The sequence below is a fragment of the Neovison vison genome, chromosome 13 (assembly GCF_020171115.1).
Source record: "Neovison vison isolate M4711 chromosome 13, ASM_NN_V1, whole genome shotgun sequence".
NCBI lineage: Eukaryota > Metazoa > Chordata > Mammalia > Carnivora > Mustelidae > Neogale > Neogale vison.
This window is the reverse complement of record NC_058103.1, coordinates 10548071-10572386: the sequence shown is the minus strand read 5'-3', so window position 1 is coordinate 10572386 and position 24316 is coordinate 10548071. Positions and strand designations below refer to the sequence as shown.

The 24316-nt window shown below is 36.6% G+C and overlaps 1 protein-coding gene across 5 annotated transcripts in view; it reads left to right on the top strand.

The window, feature by feature from the left end:
* PPP4R4 (protein phosphatase 4 regulatory subunit 4) overlaps positions 1–24316 on the top strand; it is a 103489-nt gene that overhangs the window by 19842 nt on the left and 59331 nt on the right. For all 5 annotated transcript variants that reach the window (XM_044230870.1, XM_044230871.1, XM_044230869.1 and 2 more), the window contains exon 3: positions 16026–16128. In XM_044230870.1, coding sequence (XP_044086805.1) covers positions 16026–16128 — 103 coding nt within the window. The remainder of the gene's footprint in view (positions 1–16025; positions 16129–24316) is intronic.

Sequence of the window (24316 nt, the reverse complement as noted above, 5' to 3'; positions counted from 1 at the left end):
GGTAATCTCTCCTTTTACTCTTTGCAAAATACTGTGGAGCAGTGATTTTCTACCCCCTTTTTTTTTTTTTTTTTAAAACCATGACCTACAAAATTTTAAATTGTGACCTGGCATGTACACACACATTTGCCTGTGTGTGTATATGTAATATATATGTATGAATGCGTATAACTGCAACTAAATTTTGATAATCGTTATCCTTCTATGTGTGATAAAATAAAACCATACCAAACTTAGCATCAAAGAGAGTCTTGATTTAGTTAATAATTGCCCCATAATCATTTCATTCCGCCCCAGGACAAGTGAGGATAATAATGTTCATCTTGTAAACAGCTGTGAGATTTGCTGTGGGGTATGAGGGAGAAAGGGAAGTAAAAGTAATTCCAAGATGTATACCTGGAGAGTCAGAGGGCTCTTTGTCCCTCTGTTGGTAGACTGAAGGGGAAAGGAGCTCACTCATTGATCCATGAAGTTGGAGAGCTACTCAAGAGGAAATGCTCTCTGTGTATTCTAGTTCAATCAAGAGAGGGGTTCTTCTTTTTGTCACAATGAACACACACCTTGTGCATGCTCTGTTGATGTGATACTGTGGTAGTAGAAGATACAGAGTGGAAATTGTCAGCTAATTTATTGTAACACGAATGTTTCTAAATAAATCATGTGAGAATTTTTGTCTTGCAGCATTTTCAACTTACAGACATTTTTAGGCTGAGAGTTTAGCCACTTCTTATGATATGATGTTATCCTGGGTATAGTGGCCCTAGGTTAGGTATGGGCTTAGAGATCATAGTTGGAATCCTGCCGGGTTCTAATCTTTAGTAGTTGATTGGCTTTGGGTAAGTTGCATTTTATTTTTCTGGGCCTCAGTTTCCTTAATTGTAAAGTAAGAATAGAAAGATATTGCTCATGTTTGCAAAGATTAATGTGATTATGTGAAGTATCTTGCTTGGTACATTGTAAATCTTTAAATGTTAATCTTTCTTTAACCCTCCTTTGGTACTATTCAAAAATGTAATACCTTTCTTTATGGTTCTAAGCATAATGATTAAGCAGGGTTGAATGTTTCCCCAACGACATAAAAGGTAGTACTTGGAAGACTTAACATTGTTCAGGATTCTATTTTCTGGTACTAACATAAGAAAATACGCCACATTTGAAAGATGACTGCTGTTGTGGGTTGATATTCTGTATCTTCTGACAAAGATTCCTGAGTCATCTTTGTCTTAAAAGAAGTTTTTGTCTTTCTTGGAAGTTTTAATTCCTTGAGCTAACCATTTAATTTATCTTGCTCCATTCATTAAAATATACTGTTTTATAATTTACTTTGGGTCAAGAAATAATTAAATGTCAACTACCCGAAGTTTACTTTTCATTGCAAACTCAAAACAAGGCCCTTATGGGATCTGCTTCATTGTTATAAATTCAAACACAGCATCAGCAGTTTTGTATTTTTGAGTGTGAAATGAGAGCTGCTAGGATTAGGGTCACAGACTGTGTATACGCAAATCCTACACGTAGTTTAACAGTAGCGAAGCTAGAGTCCTCAGATTGATTTCGCTGGTAGTGACTGACCATGTTACGTCATCATTTTTGGATAGTATCTATTTCTTCCCCTTTCTCTTTCCCCAGTGGCTTAAGATTAAATAAACAATGAGGATGGCCTGCTAGAAAAGGAGACTTTTTGCTAGTCAGAATTCTTAGTGTTTGTATCTGTCTTCCTCATTAGAGTTGGAACTCTTTGAAGGTTGAACAAAGGTACAAGGATAGAGAAAGGTAGTACTGCCAGTCTCCAGATCTGTTCTAACATAAGGCTCTCTTGTTTGTGGGAAGGGCGTGGGTTTCATAAACTACCACAGGGAGCCTCAGTTTTGGAGACCTAAGATAACGTCTCTGAAATTGCTTTGGCAATATGATGTACTAAGAATTCCTGGTTCTTTTCTTGATTTACCACTAATTGATCATCATTTTGTTCCCCCCCAGCCTCGCTGAGGACCAGCTCTTTTTGAAATCATGTTTTTTAAATTTTATTTTATTTTATTTATTTATTTGTGAGAGAGAGCGAGAGAGCAAAAGAGTGAGCACAGGCAGGCGGAATGGCAGGCAGAGGCAGAGGGAGAAGCAGGCTTCCCCGCCAAGCAAGGAGCCCGATGTGGGACTTGATCCCAAGACGCTGGAATCATGACCTGAGCCGAAGGCTTAACCAACTGAGCCACCCAGGCGTCCCTTGAAATCATGTTTTTAAAAGCATTGCACAGCATAGTTGTACAGTTTTCTCTCATAATTCTCCATAGCATAGGAGCAGGAGTGGGCAAGAAAGCACAACTGGATGGGTTTGGTATTGCCTGGGCACTTAGGTTGGAAGAGAGGCAACAGTATTGTGCATGATTTGTGGAGTTGTAAGTCTGGGTAACTCTGGGCAGTAATCTTTCTAAGCCCAAGTTAACCTCATCTATAAAATGGAGCTAATAAAAGTATCTACTCTACCTCATAAGATTATGAGAATTAAATGATATAAGTAAAGTGCTCGTTTAGCATAATGCCTGGCATGCAGTGTATTAGATAGTATTTTTGTTGTTGTTGCTGTGCAGGAGGAGGAGAATTGAAGAAGGAGTTGGTTAGTGAATGTGGTTGGAGGAAGAGCCTGGCACATTCAGGCTGCTGGGAGAGAAAGAGGCACAAGGAGGAATATTAGAAACTAGAGAATAAGAAGGAATTGATAGGATAGAAATGGGATGAAAGTTAAAAAAATGGATTTAGTGATAAAGAAATAGAAAGATAAAGAGTTTATAGCCAGCAAGTGAGTTCCCAGAGTTTGAGATTCTAGAGATGAGCATCTCCAGGTGAGGGTAAGATTCAGTGGTGACAGGGGTTGCTGATGTGGAGACAAATTCAGTTTAAATCAACAAAGAGTTATGGAGCCTTTCTTGCATGTGAGGTATTGCGCTAGGCATTGGGGACTATAGAATTTGGGCAAAGCATCACTGGATTAGAGGGGTCAAGAGCTTGTTGTTCACCTTTCACCTGAATGCTGAGGTGATCTATGACAATGGCAGGAGCTCGGGTGACAAGGAAGACTGAAACTTTATTACAGTGAAAAGTGCTTCAGTGGATTGACTTGTTTTTCATTGGTTGATGATATTACTATAAATAGCTCTTTAAAATAGGGGCATCTCCCAATGGGAATAAAATAATTAGTGACATTAATTTAGAATTTAGAAGGTCGCTGTCCTAAATCCACTTATTTACCTAGTCCTTTTTTTCCTTCCTCTTTTTTTTTTAGCCACTAGTGTACATATTAGATGATTAACCCAGTTCTTTTTAGTTTTAGAGGAAGGGTTTGCTGTGTGGGCTTGCATCCTTTTTCTTTCTCAGCGAGTATCCTAGAAAGGGAGCACGTCCCAAGAAATAGCACAACTGGAGCAAAAAGGAACAGAGGCATTTTGTAGCCAGGATGATGGTTCCGTGTGCCTTTCAGTTGAAAGTTGTAGGTTTGAAGTCTAGGAAGCTTACTTGATTAAAAAAAAAAAAGTATAATTTTGGATCAACATTTATTTTAAAATTACATTTATTGGGCGCCTGGGTGGCTCAGTGGGTTAAGCCTCTGCCTTTGGCTTGGGTCATGATCTCAGGATCCTGGAATCGAGTCCCGCATCGGGCTCTCTGATCCGTGGGGAGCCTGTTTCCTCCTCTCTCTGCCTGCTTCTCTGCCTACTTGTATCTCTCTCTGTCAAATACATAAATAAAAGATCTTTGGAAAAAAATTATATTTATTATACCAAATAGCAATAAAGTAAGTTTTATACTATCGATTTCAGCCTATGCAGGTTGTTTTGGGTTCATTTCAATCAGTGATGCTCATGGAGATCTATGCATATTTGGTTTATTTACCAAACAGGAGATAGTAGCAGGGCCACGGCACCCAGGAAGTTTCCAGGCATGCAGACTCAGTAACTCACTTGAGCATCTGGCCACATCTACTGTTGTCAGTGTCTCTTTTGTCTCATGCACGACCCCTTCCCATGCTCCTTCTCCTGCTTTTCTTTAATGTGTGTTTGAGCAGATTACGTGTTTTTCCACCTCTGCTGTTCTTTGCCACATAGCTTTGAACATTGTTATTGTGATGGGGAACCCTGTTGCCAGGACTGATAGCAGTAGCGATCAAATGCATTCCTCATCAGATGGACCTTCTGCTTCATTTGGGCAAACCGCTACTGTGCACTTGGCTCATTCATTCATTAGTCCTAAAAATGTAAAGAACTTTGCAGTCTATTTTTTTTTTTTAATTCTTTCTCTATTGTGGTAGCTCTCATGGTATCGTCCCCTGATCCATGGCATTAGGGTCACCTGGGAACTTGTTAGAAATCAGATTTTCAGGCCTCACCAAGATCTTCTGAACCTGAATCTCTCAGAGTAAGGACTAGTTTTAACAGGTGCTTCTGGGTGATTCTGGTATATGGTAGAATTTGAGAACCATTGCTTTAGCATATTTGTGGTTACCAATCTGTAAAGGTCGGTACTCTTCCTTGAAGTCTTTGACTTAATATACTTCTGCTAAGCTCAGTGTGTAAGTTGTAAATATGAAATTGCCATTATCCTAGGTCCACAATTATCTAATGTTGGTGATCTCATATGGGTTCAGCTAAGAGCTACTTTGTGTAAACCAACCAAAATGTTCTTAGACATTTTTTGTTCAGTTGTTGATATTCTTAGCTGTGGGTAGCGGTCCTGTGCATTGTAGAAGGTTTAGCAGCATCCCTGGATCCTCTCTACTGAATTATGGTAGCATCTGTGAACTTGTGTGATGATCAAAAATGTCTCCAGACTTTGTCATATGTTTACCGGTGCTGGGTGGTTCGGGGATCACTCCTTATTGAGAACCATTAGCTAACCCGGCCACTTTTCCTTTTAAGCAATAATGTTCATTATATACATGATATATGCATTTTTCTCCCTGTGAGGGAGAAGGGATGGACATTAATTAACTGTAGAAATTAAATTTAGATTTTATATTTGATAGAGATTATGGTAATTACAATTTAAGTTCACTTTCTTTGTATGTTTCTTCATGTCCTGTTTATGGTAAGCAGTATTACCTATACACTATTACTTAGTTTTCTAATATCTTACTGCTGTCAAAGTCTAATGGCACTCTGATTTTGTTTCTCAGTAATTGGCTGATTTTCCCAAAGGAATGTCTTCTTCTCTAAAGTCTAGCATATCTCAGTGTTGGTTATGTTAGATGCCTTTTCTCAGGTATATGGTGTGCTCTTTTAAATCTTTTTCTTTTAAATTTATTTTACAAATTTTTAAAGATTTTATTTATTTATTTGAGAGAGAGAGAGATAGAAAAGAGAGAGAGCATGAGAAGGGAGAGGGTCAGAGGGAGAAGCAGACTCCCTGCCAACCAGGGAGCCTGATGCGAGATTTGATCCTGGATTCCAGGATCATGACCTGAGCAGAAGGAGTCGCTCAAACCAACAGAGCCACCCAAGCACGCCTCCCCCTTTTTTTTTAATTTAAAGGAAGTTTTCATTTTATAAGTTTTTCTTCTTTAAACACTTCCCTTGTTTTGGATTTTTTTTCTTTGAGGACTCCTATTAAAAGTAGGAGCTGAACAGTTTTTCATGTGTCTCTTAGCCATTTGTTTGTCTCCTTTGGAGAAGTTTCTCTTCATGTCTTATGCCCATTTTTTGATGTGATTATCTGTTTTGTGTGAGTTGAGTTCGAGGAGTTCTTTATAGATCCTGGATATCAGCCCCTTTTCTGTGGTGTCATTTGCAAATACCTTCTCCCATTCTCTGTGTTGCCTCTTTGTTTTGTTGACTGTTTCCTTTGCTGTGCAGAAGCTTCTGATCTTGATGAAGTCCCAAAAGTTCACTTTTGCTTTTGTTTACTTGGCCTTTGGAGACATGTCTTGAAAGAAGTTGCTGTAGCCAATGTTGAAGAGGTTACTGCCTATGTTGTCCTCTAGGATTTTGATGGATTCCTGCTTCACGTTGAGGTCTTTTATCCATTTCAAGTTTATCTTTGTGTATGGTGTAAGAGAATGGTCAAGTTTCATTCTTCTTTATATAGCTATCCAATTTTCCCAGCACCATTTATTGAATGGATTTTTTTTCCTGCTTTGTGGAAGATTATTTGACCATAGAGTTGCGGGTCCATATGTGGGCTCTCTAGTCTGTTCCACTGGTCAGAAGACATGAACAGACACTTCTCCAAAGAAGACATACAGATGACTAACAGACACATGAAAAAATATTCATCATCATTAGCCCTCAGGGAGATTCAAATCAAAACCACAGTTGAGATACCAACTTACACCAGTTAGAATGGCCAAAATCAACAAGACAGTAAACAACAAGTGTTGGAGAGGATGTGGAGAAAGGGGAACCCTGCTCCACTGTTGGTGCGAATGCAAGTTGGTGCAGCCTCTTTGGAGAGCAGTGTGGCGATTCCTTATAAGAAATTAGAAATAGAGCTACCCTATGACCCTGTAATTGCACTACTGGGTATTTACCCCAAAGATACAGACGTAGTGAATAGAAGGTCCATCTGTACCTCAGTGTTCATAGCAGCAATGGCTACAGTCGCCGAACTGTGGAAAGAGCCGAGATGCCCTTCAACAGATGAAAAGATAAGGAAGATGTGGTCCATATATACAATGGAGTATTATGCCTCCATCAGAAAGGATGAATACCCAACTTTTGTATCAGCATGGATGGGACTAGAGGAGATTATGCTGAGTGAAATAAGTCAAGCAGAGAGAGTCAATTATATGGTTTCTTTTACTTGTGGAGCATAAGGAATAACACAGAGGACATTGGGTGAAGGAGAGGAGAAGTGAGTTGGGGAAATCGGAGGGGGATACAAACCATGAAAGGCTGTGGACTCTGAGAAACAAACTGAGGGTTTTGGAGGGGAGGGGGGTGGGGTATTGAGAGGGCCTTGTGGTGGGTATTAAGGAGGGCACATATTGCATGGAGCACTGGGTGTGGTGCATAAACAATGAGTCTTAGAACTCTGAAAAAATAAAATTTAAAAAAAAAGTAGGAGCTGGTCTTTTTTTGCCTATCTTTTATATCACTTTCTCAAATCTTTTTATATTTAAAAATTTTCTTTTCACCTTTTTTTTTCTTAAGGCATTATTATTATTATTATTATTTTTAAAGATTTCATTTATTTATCAGAGAGAGAGTGGGGGAGAGAGCGAGCACAGGCAGACAGAATGGCAGGCAGAGGTAGAGGGAGAAGCAGGCTCCCCGCCGAGCAAGGAGCCCGATGTGGGACTTGATCCTAGGATGCTGGGATCATGACCTGAGCCGAAGGCAGCTGCTTAACCAACTGAGCCACCCAGGCGTCCCTCTTAAGGCATTATTTATTGTATTCATTCACCCTTGTGTTCTTTCAAGTTTAGTGTTTTTTGAAATATTTTCTTCATTTCTTTCCTGAATTCTATCACCTTATTTCTAAGTTTTCATAATTATGATTTTTTTTCCAGTATCTTATACTCTCTCTCCCTTCCTTCCTTCCTCCCTCCCTCACCATCCTTCCTTCCTTCCTTTTCTCTCTCTCTCTTTCTTTCTTTCTTTTGGACAGCTCCCTCAGAAGCTGTGGGGGAAATAATAGTTATAGTTTGCTGTTTTATGGGCATGTCTGTCTTTCATTGTCTTTAGGGATGTTAGTCCATTCTTTATGCTCTTTTTCTTTTGGTAGTTGTATATGGAATTATATCATGATCAGTCTATGTTTCTCCTTTTTATGTGAAACTAATTTCATAAACCCTAGAAGGCAGTGTAGTTCAGGGTAGCTTTTCTAATTTTGTGATTCTAGAGCTCCTTCTTATTTATTATTATTATTATTATTTTTTACCCTTTATACCTAATTTTAAAATAGGATGCTTTACTTTCTGAGGTTTCTGGGCTCTATTTCTCTACATTTGTTTGGACCTTGTCTTCCCTTTGTGGTATTTTGTTTCTATCCGTTCTGTTCATATACTATTTCCTAGAATTTTTCTTCAGAGCGGGCCTTTGTTCTAGATGTTTTGAGGGTTAATAGGGATAAGACTGGTTTAGCTCCTTCAGATATTATTGTAGACACATTGAACTTATCAATTATCAGAGTGCACAAAATCATTTATAGTTTTAACTGTTGTCCATACATCCAAGATCTTGGGTTTATGTGGGAAATCTTTTTTAATTATGCTCAATTAGCCAACATATAGTGCCTCATAAATTTTTGATGTAGTGTTCAACGATTTCATGTGGGAAATCTCATCACTTGGTTATGTTGTCATTGTTGTGTTTGAGTTTTTAATTTTACTATCCTTGTTGCTCTGTTTTTGTGGGGAATTCAGGAAATTTCAAAAGCCATGTGTCTACTGTTGCTGCCTTCCTAGATAACCTTCTGTCAGTCTTTTTGTATTTATATACTTCATTTTGTTCATATTTATTGAGGTATTATTGGCATACAAAGAAGCTGCACATATTTAAAATGTAGTCTCATGAGTTTTGGCATAGGTATATGGCCATGAAATCCTCACCATGATCAAGATAATAAACCTATCAATTACCACTGAAGCTTTTCTCATGCCCCTTTGCAATCCTAAGTTCATTTTTTTCTCATTCTCCAGGCAACAGCTGATCTCCTTTCTGTCACTGTAGTTTAATGTGCATTCCCTGTAATTTTAGATGAGTGGAATCATACAGTATTGTGGCTTCTTTCATTCAGCATAATTACTTTGAAATTCACCCATGTTGTTGTGTGTATCAATAGCTCCTTCCTTTTTATTGCTAAAAGTATTCCACTGTATAAATATAACAGAATTTGGTCATCTACCCACTTATTAGTGAACATTTGTGTTGTTTCAGTTTTTGTCTATTACAAACAAAGCTGTAATAAGTATTTGTGTTCACGCGTTTCTGTGAACATATGCTTTTGTTTCTTTTGAGTAAATAAGAGTGGAATGTCTAGGTTTTGGTAGGTGTAAATTTTTAAGGGATTGTCAATCTTTTTCAAAGTATTGTACCAGTTTCCATTTCTACCAGTAGTATGTGATGCCACTAGTAGTATATGATTGCCAACATTTGGTATGTTCGATCTTTATAAATTTAGTCATTCTATTGGATGTGTAGTGATATCTTATTATAGTTATAACCTGAATTTACCTAATGATTAATTTTGTTGAGCATCCTTTTCTTGTGCTTGTTTGCCATTTGTATATTTTCTTTGGTGAAGTTTTGAAATCTTTTGTCCATTTTTTTTATTGGATGTTCTTCTTATATAGTTTGAGGGCTTTATGTATTCTAGATATGAGTTATTTGTTGAATATATATCTTGCAAATATTTTATGCCAGGCTGTGGCTTGCCTTTTTGTTTTTGTAGCAATCAATGTCTTTGGAAAGCAAATGTTTTCAATTAAAAAATTTTTTTTAAAAATTAAAAAAAAAAAGAATTTTTATTTACTCTAGTTATATGCAGTGTAATATTGGTTGCAGGAGCAGAATTTAGTGATTCATCATTTATATATAGCACCCAGTGCTCATCACAACAAGTGCCCTTCTTAATACCAGCAAATGTTTTTAATTTTGATGAAGTTCTTTTTGTTATATTTTTTCTTTCATAATTTATGTCTTTTGTGTCCTATTTAAGAAATATTTGTCAAACCCAAGGTCACTAAGATTGTCTACTAAGTTTTGCTCTGGAAGTTTTATAGTATTGGCTCTCTTACATTCAGGCCTGTAATCTACACTGAGTTAATTTTTTGTGTATTGCTTCAGGTTGGGGAAAGATTCATTATGTTTTGTATATGGCTATCCATTTGTTCCAGCATCATTGTTGGAAAGATGATCACTTCCTCATTGAATTATCTTGTCACCTTTGTCAAAAATCAATCATGTATTTATGTTTGTGTCTATTTCCTGGACACTTGATTCTTTTTCATTGATCTATAGGACTGTCTTTATGCTGGTGTCACACTTTTTTATTAGCTTTATTATTTATTTTTATTAACTTTATTATTTTAGCTTTTTAATAAGTTGTGAAATAAGATAATATTTGCCCTACTATAACCTTATTTGTATTCAAATTTGTTTTGGCTATTCTAGATCTTTTGCATTTCCGTATAAGTTTTGTTTTTGCTGTAGACAATAATGTCATCTGTGACTAAAGCCAATTTGACTCTTTCCTTTGCAATCCATAAGCCTTTAATTTCTTTTTATTGCTTATTTCCCTGGCACAAACCAAGCCTCCAACACTATGTTGAATAGAAATGGTAATAGTGAACATCTTTATCTTATTCCTGATTATAGAGAAAGCATTCATTTTTTTACCATTAAATATGAAGAAAGCTGTACAATTTTCATAGATGCCCTTTATCTAAAGAGCATTCTTTACCTAGGAATTTTTGGTTTGCTGATAGTTTTAAATCATGAGTCAATGCTAGATTTGTCAGATTTCTATATCTATTGCGATGCTCATATGTGTTTTTAAAGAATTCTGTCATATTGAGTTTTTAAAAAATTTAACTTTTTATTTATTTTTTATTTTTTATTTTTTATAAACATATATTTTTATCCCCAGGGGTACAGGTCTGTGAATCGCCAGGTTTACACACTTCACGGCACTCACCAAAGCACCTACCCTCCCCAGTGTCCATAACCCCAACCCCCCTCCCCCCAGCAACCCTCAGTTTGTTTTGTGAGATTAAGAGTAACTTTCTATTTTGAGATAATATAGATTCATATACAATTGTAAGAAATAATACAGAGATACCCATGTACACCCCTTCTAGTTTCCCCCTATAATATCATCTTGAAAAACTATAGTACATGCACAACCAGGATATTGATATTGATGTGATCAAGATAGGTAGGATTTTTATCACTGCCTAATCACATTCATTTCCCTTCCCACACCCATCTTTAACAAACCCTGGAAACCACTAATCTGGTTCTCCATTTGTGTAATCTTTGTCTTTTCAAGAATTCTAGTTCCTTCGCCATTCCATGTAAGTTTTAGAAAAATGTCTGTGTGTCCCAGAATCTTTAGATTTTTGATATGAATTGTGTTAAACCTCTACTTTTGTATTTCATTTTCCAAGTGACATTGTGTTTGTAATTTCAGTGTTCTTGTGTTGAATTTGGACAAATGTTTTTTATGCACTGCTTGATGTGGTCATGGATATTTTTCTTCTTTAACCTGTTAATATGATGGACTGCACTGATTCTGAATAATGAACTAGCCTCACATCTCTGGAGTAAACTCCATTTGATCATGGTGTATAACTTTTCATTTTACATATTACTATTTTATTTGCTAGTATTTTGTTAAGATTTTTTGCATCTGAAGAAAATTTTTTTGCATCTGAATTTATGAAGGATATTGTTCTGTAATTTTTCTTTTTGGTCTTTGCCTGGTTTTGGTATTTTTATAATATTAGCTTCATAAAGTAATTAGGAAATGTTCCCCATTCTTCCGTTTTCTGAAAGAGATTGTGTAGAATGGTGTTAGTCCTTAAATGTTTGGTAGAAGTCTTCGCCAGTGAAAATCTCTGGATTTGAAGATTTCTTTAAGGAGTTTGACAAAAATTCAATGTCCTTAATGGTTATAGGACTATTCAAATGATCTATTTTGAATTGGGTTAGTTATGATGGTTTGTGGGTTTTTTTTTTTTTTTTAAGGAACTGGCCCATTTGGTCTAAGTTCTCAAATTTATTTATGTCAAATTATTTGTAGCACTCTCTTATTATCCTTTTGCTGTCTGTAGGGTTTGTAGTGATATGCTGTTTCAATCCTGAGAATGATAATTTGTGTTTTCTCTCATTTTTAATTTGCCAGTCTTAACTAGAATGTAGTCCATTTTATTGACCCTTTATTTCCCCTTTTATTTCCTTAGGAAAGAGAAGGAATGAATAGGAGGAAGGGGCAAAGGGAAAGAGAGAATCTTAAGCTCAGCATGGAGCCTGATGCAGGGCTGGATCTCATGACCCTGAGATTATGACCTGAGCTGAAATCAAGAGTCTGATGCTTACTTAACTGAATGAGCCAGCTGGGTGCCCCAATTTTATTGATCATTTAAAAGAATGAGGTCTTTATTTATTTTCTGTATCATTTTCTGTATTTATGTATTACTTTCTTCCATTTACTATTTCCTTCTGTTTGTATTGTGATTCCTTTGTTCTTCTAGGTTCTCGTGGTTGGAAGTTAGATTATTATTTTAGATTTTTCCTCTTTTCTAATGTATACATTTAGTATTATAAATTTCCCTCACTGCACTGCTTTCACTGTGTCCCACACATTTTAATATGTGGCACTTTCATTTTCATTCTGGTCGATGTATTTTTTTATTTTCCTGGACTCCTTCTTTGACCCATGCGTCATGTAGAAGTGTGGTAGTTTCCAAGAGTTTTAGATTTTTAAGTTATCTATTATTGACTTCTAGTTTGATTCTGTTATGGTCAGAGAAAATTATGTATGATTTCAATTTTTTTAAAGATTTTATTTGAGAGAGAGAGAGACAGACAGACAGAGAGAGCATAAGCATGGGAAGAAACAAAGGGAGAGGGATAAGCAGACTCCCCACTGAGCCCGCCACGCCACCGGGATGGATCCCAGGACCCTGAGATCATGACCTGAGCTTAAGGCAGATGCTTAACCAGCTGAGCCATTCAAGGGACTCTGATTTCAAGTTTTAAGTATTTGTTGAGGATTGTGTTATGGCTCAGGATGTGGTCTTTTTAGACATACATCCTTTGGGCACTTGAATGTGTAATCTGTTGTTGGACAGAGTGTGCTCTAAGTATCAGTTAGGTCTTGTTGGCTGATGCTGTTGTTGAGTTCTTCTATGTCCTTGATAATTTTCTGTTTCCTTGTCCCATGGTTGTTGAAAGAGGGTTATGGAAATGTCCATCTACCTGTGTAATGTGCTTATTTCTCTCTTGAGTTATGTAGACTTTTGTTTCCCACATTTGGCATACACATGTTTAGGATTGCTATGTCTTCCTGGTGGATGGTCTCTGTTATCATGACACAGTGTTAATATTTCTGGTGATTTTCTTTCCTCTGAAGTTTACTTTTATCTGGTACTAATCTAGAGACTCCTGCTTTCTTCTGCTTTGTGTTTCTGCCCTTTATTTTCAATGTGCTGCTATTATTCTACTGGAGATTAGTTTCTTATAGGCTGCATTTAGTTGAGTCATGTTTTTAAGTCCACTCTGCCAATTCCTGTCCTTTAATTGATGAGTTTAGACTACTACATCTTATGTAATTATTGATATTTTGGGCTAATCTGCCATTTAGTTTTTGTTTTCTGTTTGTTTTTATGTTTCCTCAATGCCATGTTTGGTATTCACATCTATTAGATTTCTAATAGCATATTGTTTTTTGCCCAATTGCAAAATTAGTGGATGAAACCCACCAAAGTTCTGTTCAATATTAAATATTCCTGGCATTAGTTCATCTAATGAGTCATCCATTCATCCATCCTTTCAAGAGACACTGAACCTCTGCTCTGGGCAGGAATTGTCTTACGAAGCATTACTTTCTCAGATATTTCTTTTCTATCCCAGTTCTTTGGTGGCATGTTTCCTCTGGCTGCGTGGGAAATCACCACTACCTGGATAGACTAAAATGACAGAAATTTATTCTCTCACTGTTCTGGAGGCCAGAAGTCTGAAATCAGTATCACCAAGTGGAAATGAAGGTGTCAGCGGGTCTCTAAGGGGGAATCTGTTCTTTGTCTCTTCTGGTTTCTGGTGGTGGTTGCCATTCCCTGACTGTTGGCGGCTGCGTTCCCATCTCTGCTCTGCAATCAGATTCCCTTCTTCTGTTTGGTCTGCCACCTTCTCTAAGTGTCTTTTTTAAGGACATTTGTTCTTGGGTTTATAGCCTACTTGGATTATCCAGGATAATCTCTTAGTTTTGAGATCCTTTGTCAAATTAATGTAACATTCCCAGGTTCCGGGATTAGGATGCAGACATATCTTATGGAGGGGCTGCCATTTGACCTGCTAGAAGGGTAGTTGATCTTTGAACAACGTGGGTTTGATGGCTTATATGCACAACAGGTTGGCTTATATGCATTTTTTTTTTCAGTAAATGCAGTGCATACATGTATTTTTATCTTATGGAGTTATTTGTAACATTTTATTTTCTCTATTTGTAACATTATATTATATGATATGTATACAAAATATTTATTAATCTACTATGTTATCAGTTAGGCGTCCCATCAGCAATAGTTACGTTTTGAGGGAGTTGAAAGTTACATGCAGGTTTTTGACTGAATGGGGGGACAGCAACCCTAACCCCATATTGTTCAAGGGTCACCTGTAGTATATGCAACTTTAATTTCCCCTTTTTTGTCTTCTTCCCATCGTGGCATGGGTCTCCTCTTTTACTCTTTTCTCATTTCCTTTTTGGGTTTGTCTTTTCAAGTATTCACTTTGAGAGTGTCAAGGATGTGAAAAGATTGTACTGACCTATATTTCATTGCCATGTTGCAACAGAGGGAAAAGCCTTTCTTCACAATGGGGCAGCTCCATTTAGCATCAGGATATGCTTCTCCCCGCCCCCAAACTTTTATTTAAATTCTAATTAGTCAACATACAGTGTAATATTGGTTTCAGGAGTAGAATTTAGTAATTCATTACTTACATATAACTCCCAATGCTCATCATAACAAGTACTCTCCTTGATACCCATCCTCCATCAGCCCTCAATTTGTTCACTATGGCTGAGAGTCTCTTATGGTTTCCTTCCCTCTTTCTCTCTTTCTTCCCCTTCTCTTTTGTTTATTTCATATGAGTGAAATCATATGGCATTTTCTTAGGATATGCTTCTTATTAACAGATGTTATTAAACTCTGAAGCCAATAAATGTAATACCTTATGAAATTCTTTAAGAAAACATGTTAAAGTCTTATGTACAGATAATCACAAAAGTTATATTTGGGTTGGTAAATAAAAATAATTTTAATTAAAATCAATATCATGGTGTCGGAATTAACATTTAAATTGGTATTGCAGTCAAGAAAAGGTAGCATTTCCATCTCAAGTGGTGCCACATTGATTAGCATCTTTCTAATGTATGTTTCAAGTATGTGCATAGGTCGCTTAGTTAATGTTTTCGAAGACTTTTCTGTGTGGAAATAGTTTTTCAGAAGAATTTGAACACCTTTTCCAGGGTAGTTGGGCCCCTACCATGTCACCAAGATTATTTTGGTTAAGTCTTACTGACCTAATGAAATAATGTTATATACAAAGGTACCACGTAAATATACCTCACTGAACTTTGGGGATAATGAACAGTCTTTAAGAAGTTTCTGGCCACATTTAGAGTCCAGCTAGTCCAACAGTGGTTTCACTGTACCAGAAGAAAGTTGCGCGATTCTGTGGTAGTCGATTTTATTGCTGTCCCTGCTGTTGTTAATGGTTATTAATATTTTATCATAGTGAACTTTTACAACATCCATACTTTTTAAAAATAAAATACAGCAGGGGCGCCTGGGTGGCTCAGTGGGTTAAAACCTCTGCCTTCGGCTCAGGTCATGCTCCCAGGGTCCGCGATCAAGTGCCACATCGGGCTCTCTGCCCGGCGGGGAGCCTGCTTTCTCCTCTCTCTCTCTGCCTGCCTCTCTGCCTACTTGTGATCTCTGTCAAATAAATAAATAAAATATTAAAAAAAATAAAATAAAATACAGCAAACTGGCAGATCACAGGAAAAAATAAGGTAGTGTTTTAAAGGAAGTATTTGAAAATTGCCTCGAGACTTTTAGACTTAAGACACATATGTAGAGTCTTGTTTTAGCATAAGCATAATTAACATCTTCATGCATTTGTTATAAGACTTACTTAATGAAGTGTCAGGTCTGGTTTTATTTTTATATCTAAATGTGTGTTTAAAGATTAAAACTTTGTCAGATGTCTGAGCATGTATCATTAAAAGCAGATTAATTCCTGCTTTTTATAGTTGTAAACTAGGCACTTGGCTTATAATTACAAATTTTGAATTTGTGTTTTCTTTGTAAGTGCTGGCCAAGATATCCAAGGAACAAGTGTGATTGCAAATCTTCCATTTCTGATGCGACAGAATCCTGCTGAGACACTTCGGAGAGTCTTGCCGAAAGTTAGAGTAAGTTGGTGCAAAATAAGGTTTGAATTTACCATTTTTCCAGTCACACATTGTCATTATTAAGAGGAGATTTCAGAGTTTTGAATGGCTGATCTTTTGTTCTAATTGTGGCATGGAGGAAGTATTATGGTACACATTTTGAATTATATTGAAAATATTTAGGCTTAGCTAATGAAAATGGGAAAATCCAAATCTCAAGTTGTATTTAGTCATTTTCCCGGTAGAGACATTTTATTTATTCTATTTATTTTTTAAAACGATTTATTTATTTTAGAGAGAGAGTGCATGCACCCATGGGGATGGGAAGAGAGAGGAGGGGCAGAGGGAGAGGGAGAGAGTCTCAAGCAGACTCCTTGCCAGGTGTGGAGCCAGATGCTGGGCTTGATGAGATGACCGAGATCATGACCTGATCCTAAATCAAAAGTTGAACACTTCATTGACTGCACCACCCAGGTGCCCCAAGACGTTTTATTTAGTAAAGTTAGCTTTTCGGTAGCTCAAAAAAAAACCAAATCAAAAACAAACCAAAACTTCATTAGTCTTATGAAATCATAGCTATCTTATTTGGTATTCTGTTGACTTAAATTTATATTAATAGCAGTTCTACAACACGGATAATGAAATTTAATATTCCTTATCCACCTTCCGGTGACTTCTAAAGAATCACCAAATAAAGATTGAATTGTGGCCTTTACAGTTTTAGTTTTATATTCACTTATTGCTTCCTAAATTCCCTCCGAATTAGTTTGCCTGCTTTAAACAAAAATCTTTGATTTATTTGAACATTTTTCACTGATATTTAATATTTATTGATTATTAATATATAATATTACATATTTGATACATAGTATTTGTTATTTATGTCTGTGGCTGTGTACAAAGTATTTTTCTTATTTGTACCTGAATGAGCAACACGGATAACAGCCTACGTGTCCTCAGGGAACTTACCCACTATTTAGGGTCAGGGAGGTTATAGACTAATGGGGACTATGTTTGCTGATAGTGAATTTTTTATATTTTGCATTGGCTTTCCGATTGGTTATAGGTTCATAATTTTTTATTAATTTATGTGTTTAAAATACTGTAGATAGTGTGTTCTTGAGTTTCATTTTTAGCCATACGCATCATGGTTCTGGTCACTGTGATTTAGGTCAGGGATATAGCATGTTATTTCTACAAGATGCCCACATTTCTATGCAGGCATTATGAATTTCTTTTTACTGGTTACGATAGTAAATTGAAAAAATGTTTCTTTTGGCTTTGCATGTGATTCAAAAGTGAATCAGTTTTTCATAGCTATTTTTCCCAGAATCATGCTGTATTTTCAATGGCATTAAGTGTCCCCCATCCAGGTTTAATTTCACATTCAATTTCAGTGATAGCAGCTGATCTAAGCTTCTTGGCATGACTACTGGAAGTGCCCGTTAATTGATAGTAGAAGGGAACAAGTGGCTAGGCCCCCTTGACTAAGAAATTATTGTAGGTAAGTGAATTTGATTTAAAGCTAAAAATATCGAACCTGCTATACAGTCTGTGGAGCAGGCTAAATCTGGTTCATGAACAGTCTATTGAGCATCCATAGTTTCTTAAAGCAAGAATAAAAGATGAAGGTTGGCCTTTAGAGGTTTCAAAATTATTTTGAAAAAATCCTTTTGTTAATGAGTTCATAGTAAAGTCAAGTATAACTCCTGAAAAATCTTGATTTCATGGGAATGTGTAAAGAATATTATACACTCATATATATAGCATATTTATACAAAGAATCAAATGTATTTGCTGAAACTATATAATTGAGTTATAGAAGATAAGATTTTAATCAGCTTTTAAGGTAATTAAAGTTAATCCATAATATAGAAGGTTAACTAAATAAATGGATATAAAGAAAATGTATATTGATGAATATGTACTAAGAAAGCCTTTATTTATGCTGACAATTTTCATTCCTTTCTTCAATCAACAAACAGCCACGTATTTAGGATTCTCATTTATCCTGTTTTGTCCTAAAAAAGATACCAAAAGAGTAGAAGCCATCCCAGATTAGAGTCTATGTCAGGGCGGCCTAAAGACTATGGAAAACAATTAAAGAACAGTCATAGGAGAATATTTAATTGTGTGAGTGTGACTTTGTGTAAAAATAGTGAAGAATTAAGTATATTTGAAAGACTTTATGAGAGTAATAATAATGACTTATAGAAGGTTTAGTATATATTATGGGCAGCTAAACATTTAAGCAACTCCATTTCAAATTGTAAAACCTATATTTCATGCAAATCATTTTTTAAAAAAATATTTTATTTATCTATTTGACAGAGAGCAAGGGAGAGAATACAAGCGGGGCGCAGGGGAGAGAAACAGGCTTCCCGCTAAGAAGGGAGCCCATGAGGGCTGGATCCTAGGGCCCTGGGATCATTACCTGAGCCGATGGCAGATGCTTAATGACTGAGCCACCCAGGTGCCCCTGTGTAAATCATTTTTAAATTACCATATTCAGATACTGTTCAGATTTACTGGTACTCATAGTTAGCACCTTCTTCAGTTCTGCCTTGCTTCTGTGAATGGTCACATTCAAGTGATAAAACTGTGACAAAAATCACACTTAGCCACTTTATTTCTTTTGCTATGGCCATGATTCCTTAGTTGATTTTATAAAAGAAAAAGAGCAGTCCCATATCCCAAAGTGAGCATTTAGTAATAATGGCATTCTCATTCATTTGTGAATGTTGACTGAGCCCAGGCACTGTTGTAAGCAGTGGGAAGATAGAGGTGAACCAAACAGAACTTGCCCTCAAAGAGCGTCCCGTCCAGAGTGGGGGAAACAGACATAAAACATGTAAGTGACTTAAAGAACAGCATAAAGGGACAGGCTTATCTGCTGTGCATTGGGAAGTCAAAGAAAGCCTCTTTCAGAGCTGAAAATCAAAGGTATAGGAGGAAGCAGCCATTTGAAGAGTCAGGAAGGAATGGTCCAGGCAGACGAGGTAGCAGAGAGCCCTAGGTTGGAACCGGAAGACACGTGTGGTTGGAATGCAGCGGGCATGGGCAGGGTGTGACTTGAAAAGAGGTTAGAGAGATCCTCAGTGACAGAGCACGCAGGAGGCGTTCTTTCTTAGGACAGTGGAAACCCTTTGAGCAGAGTGGTGGCTTATTCCGTTTACATTTTACTATGCTGATCATTTTGATAATTGTGTGGCGAGTAGCTTGGAGCGGGAGAATTAGGAAAATACAGCAATTGTCCTTGTGATATGTGAGGGTGGCTTGGATTAGGCCAGCTAGCTGGGACAGAGGGGAGTAGTGGCTATATTAGAGACATAGTTACTGAGGCGAAATGCACACAACTTTCTATGAATTGGTTGTGGGAGGTGGGAGATACCTTCTGGATTTCTGGGTTGAGCATCTGTATGGTTCTGCAGGTTCTGAGTGTTTTGGCTGGTTGCTTATTAAATCCATGGGAACAGTAGTTTGCATACTTACTAATCTGTGGATGATTTACTTTTAGAGAATTTAAAGATACAAACAACCAATATTCTATGTGTAAGAAGCTAATCATTCCTGAGATGGTTGGCACATTCACAAGAGGAAGATAAGCAGCTTTTAGAACTCACCTTTAACTTATTTTCACTTTAAAGAGCATCAGACAGTGATGAGGAAGTTCTTATAAAATTTCACTGGTGTATTTTTTGTTGTTGTTGTAATTACATTTGCATTTCATCCTTAAAATAATATATTAACTGAACAACTTTTTTAAAAAAGAGTTTATTTATGTATTTGGTAGAGAGAGAGAGCACAGGTAGGCAGAGCAACAGGGAGTGGGAGAGGGAGAGGCAGGCTCCCTGCTGAGCAGAGAGCCAGATGCGGGGCTTAATCCCAGGACCCTGCAATCATGACCTGAGCCGAAGGCAGACGCTTAACCGGTTGGGTGAGCCACCCCGGTGTTCCTGAACAATGGCTTTTAATACGGGTTGCTATTTTCACTGTTTTAGAGGTAAAGGAATTTAAGATTAAAAAATGGCAGAAACAGGGCTCCTGGGTGGCTCAGCCGGTTAAAGCCTCTGCCTTCGGCTCAGGTCATGATCCCAGAGTCCTGGGATCGAGCCCCACATCAGGGTCTCAACTCAGCGGGGAGCCTGCTTCTCCCCCTCTCTCTGCCTGCCTCTCTGCCTACTTGTGATCTCTGTCAAATAAATAAATAAAATCTTTTTTAAAAAATGGCAGAAACAGAGTCAGGACTAGAATTGAGCTAATCCACAGTATTTCTGCAATTTACTTTGTAAATTATATCTGAAGTGTGCAATGAATGATAATGCTACCAGGTCACTCATCTCAAGGTTAAGTTTAAATAACAATCCAGGAAGGAAGTATTTTGACCTCCAACTTAAATTTCCTAGATTAGAGAACGTTTAAATATAGTTGTTATAATGTATTCATGTTCTACGTGTTAATCATAGGGTAGCTTTTGTAAAGAAATTTTTTTCCTGTTGTCTTTATTAAAATAGTCTGAGTTCTTTTCCACGGTATAATAAATTGGGATCTTAGATGTTAGATTTCAATATTTGACTTGAACTTCTGGTTACTTAGAAGTGAAAGAATTTGACTTTCAAGATAAATTTCTAAAATACTATGGTCTTTTATAAAATTTGAAGTGGTAGTGATATAATCATACCATGTAACATTCGTGATTCCTTTTTTTAAAAAAAAGATTTTATTTATCTATTTGATAGACATTGAGAGAGGGAATATAAACAGAGGGAGTGGGAGAGGAAGAAACAGGTTTCCTGCTGAGCAGGGAGCCGGATGCAGGGCTCTATCCCAGGACCCTGGGATCATGACCCGAGACGAGGGCAGACGCTAAACAACTGAGCCACCCAGGTGCTCCAGTGACTCCTTTTATAATGAATTATGAAAAATGTCTCTGCCTGTTGAGTTATTGAATTCTTTTAATTGTTTTTCCACTTATTTTGGGAACCCCAAATTTACGGTATAAAATTATATATTAGAAAATGTGCCATGTCAGGAACAGATAAAAGTAAATACAGCTAACATTTCTTGAGGTCTTACTATGTGTCAGGAACTATACTCTGTGGAACACTTTGTGCATTTTTATTTTTTGAATGCTCACAGCAGTTCTATAAGGGTCAGTCGAGAGAGGAAGAAGAAACTTAGTTAAATAATTTGCCGGAGGTCACAAAGCTGGCAAGTGGCATAATCAGGTTTGAACAGGAAGTCTGGCTTCCAAGTCTTCCCTCTTAACTATTACACAACCTCCTCATTAGCTGATCATGACTGCAGCAGATATATAATGTGTAATTTTACTTCTCAAGCCTTAGCCATCTCTCGTCTGGTTACACAGCAGCTTCCTTGCTGGACCTGTCATTTTTATAGGTCCAGCAAGATCCAGCAAGGACCTGTATTTATATTTAAATAAAATTTTATTTATTTAAATAATAAATATTATTGTTATTATATTATTATAATAAATTATAAATAAATTTCATTTATGTAGGGACAATATATAATTTTTTGACAAAATTGTGTATAGTGTACAACATTACAATTTAATATATTTATACATTGTGAAATGATTATTGCAGTCAAGTTAATTAATGCATCCATCATCTCACATAGTTATCTTTTTTTCTTCAGAGAGATCTTTTAAAATCATCAATAATATCTTCTTGCATGAAAATTAAGTGGTGTGGCAAGCAGAATACAGCCTCCCAAAGAGATCAGGGGCCTATAAATATTCCCTTAATTAGGAAAAGAATTTCTGCAGATGTAGTGAAGGGTCCGGAGATAGGAAGATTATCCTGGATTGTCTGGGTAGGTCCTAATGTCATCACATGCATCCTTATAAGAGGAAAGCGGCAGTAAATGCGACACAGGGGAGGAGAAGGCCATGTGAAGAGGAGGCAGAGAGGGGAGTGATATGACCACAAGACAAAGAATGCCCAAAACCACTAGAAGCTGGAAGAGGCAAGGAATGGATTCTACCCTAGGACCTCCCGAAGGAACATGGCTTTGCCAACATTTTGCATTTTGATTTTGGCTAAAAAATACTGATTTAAGACTTATGGCCTTCAGAACCATGAAAAAAATACATTTCTGTTGTTTTGAGCCACTCAGTTTATTCTAATTTATTATAGCAGCCACAAGAAACTAATAAAAGTAACTTCCCATTTCAGGTAGAATAAAACTTATTATGTCCTTAAAGGACTTTGTCGAGCTTTCTGAACTCATCCCCTACCATTCTCTTCTCTTTCTTCCTTAATGGTTGTATCCTTAATGGTCTCATTTATCCCAGTCTCCCCAGAACCTAAAACAGTGCTTGGCAAACAAAAGGCACTCAACAATGATTTAAAAATGAGCATTGTTAGAACTTAATATTTTAAGACAGTTAAGCATCTGTCTGAAAGTCCAGTGACACACTGGCCTGATCCACTGATAGCATTCTTGGATAAAAAGTAAAAACAGATATCAGTACAGTGGTATGATGATGATTTTCAGTCCCAGAGAGACCTTTCTTGGGAAGTAGGAGAAAGATGCATAATAAGGAAAGAAGGACAGAGACATAATCAAGATGAAATTTTGTCATTTGGGATTAGCAGATGTGGTCTACCAAACTGATTCAGAAAAAATTTGTTCATTTTACTTTTATTAATTTTACGTGGCATTATTTTCATTAATGGTAATAATAGAAAAATATCATAAGTTTCTGCCAATGTGATTATTTTTTAGAGTACTTTGTATCTACTGAATGTAGGTAGATTTTTTTTTAAAGATTTCATTTTCAGATTTTTGAGGAAAACCTTTACTGTGTAAATATAGATAAATATAAATTTAAAAACTTTACTTACTATTAAAGTCTTATTTCAAGTGGCACAGAGGTGTGGATAAACAATAATAACATAAGGAACACATTCTGTGGGTTAGGTACTGTGCTTACTGCTTTATCACGCCCTTTTAAACATCTCGTCACAACTCTACCTGATGTATTTATTCTCATTTCATAATTGATAAGATCCAGGCTTAAAAAATTTATTGACTATGAATATTTTGTTGGGAGTTTTCTAAGAAGCACGAAATTACATAACTTACTTTAAGAGTATACGAAGGAGAAAATAGAATACTAAAAGGGTGGCAAAGACCCCAGAAAAATGTGTGTTAACCAAATCAGAAGAGACCCCAAATTGTGGGGGGAAGAAAGGGGATAAAAAGAAGTTAAAAAAAAAAAAAAGAAAAAAAAAAGAAAAGTTCACCAAGAAAAAGAGAAATAGTTTTAACTAAAAGCGTTTTTTAAAATATTTTATTTTTTCGGGGGGTGGGAGGTTGGGGTACCAGGTGGTGGGTATTATAGAGGGCACAGCTTGCATGGAGCACTGGGTGTGGTGAAAAAATAATGAATACTGTTTTTCTGAAAATAAATAAATTGGAAAAAAAATTTTTATTTTTTCATATGGGAGAGAGATCACAAGTAGGCAGAGAGGCAGGCAGAGGGAGGGGGGAGGCAGGTTCCCTGCTGAGCAGAGAGCCCGATGGCGGTCCTCCATCCAAGGACCCTGAGACTGTGACCTGAGCCAAAGGCAGAGGTTTAACCCACTGAGCCACCCAGGTGTTCATAACTAAAAGTATTAAAGAGCATAAACAGATGATACAAATTGATTTTTTCTTTGATTTGCAGCTTAAAAGTAAAAGTACTTGTCTTCCTCGCGGAAGGTGATGTTTTCTGAGATAAGTTAAAAATTACATCCTGAGAAAAGCAAAAGGATTTTGTGGAAGCAACACATTTATACATAATAAACAGAACATGGTGTTCCAGACACCCTACCAGTCCTAAAAAGTGCACAGTGTAGAAGTGTAGAAGTGTCTTGACAGGCTAAACATTTAGTGACACTCTAACGTAAAGGAAGAAAATGAAATAATGCCTCTAATGTAAGCTAATGGAAAACAACCATTGGGGTTAGAATTGACCTTACTAGGAGGCTTTTTTGGGCTAGAAAGCATAAAATTACATAACATTTTTTTCTAGTTCATTTATTAAAAAAAAAAGAAAGAAAAAGGAAGAGAGAGGCAGTATTAACTAAAGAAGTTAGGGAATATGAACAGACGATACAAAGCACTCTTTCTCCTGGGGTTTATGGTTCAAAAATAAAAGTACATTGACCCACACTCATTTTGAAAATAATGTTTATGT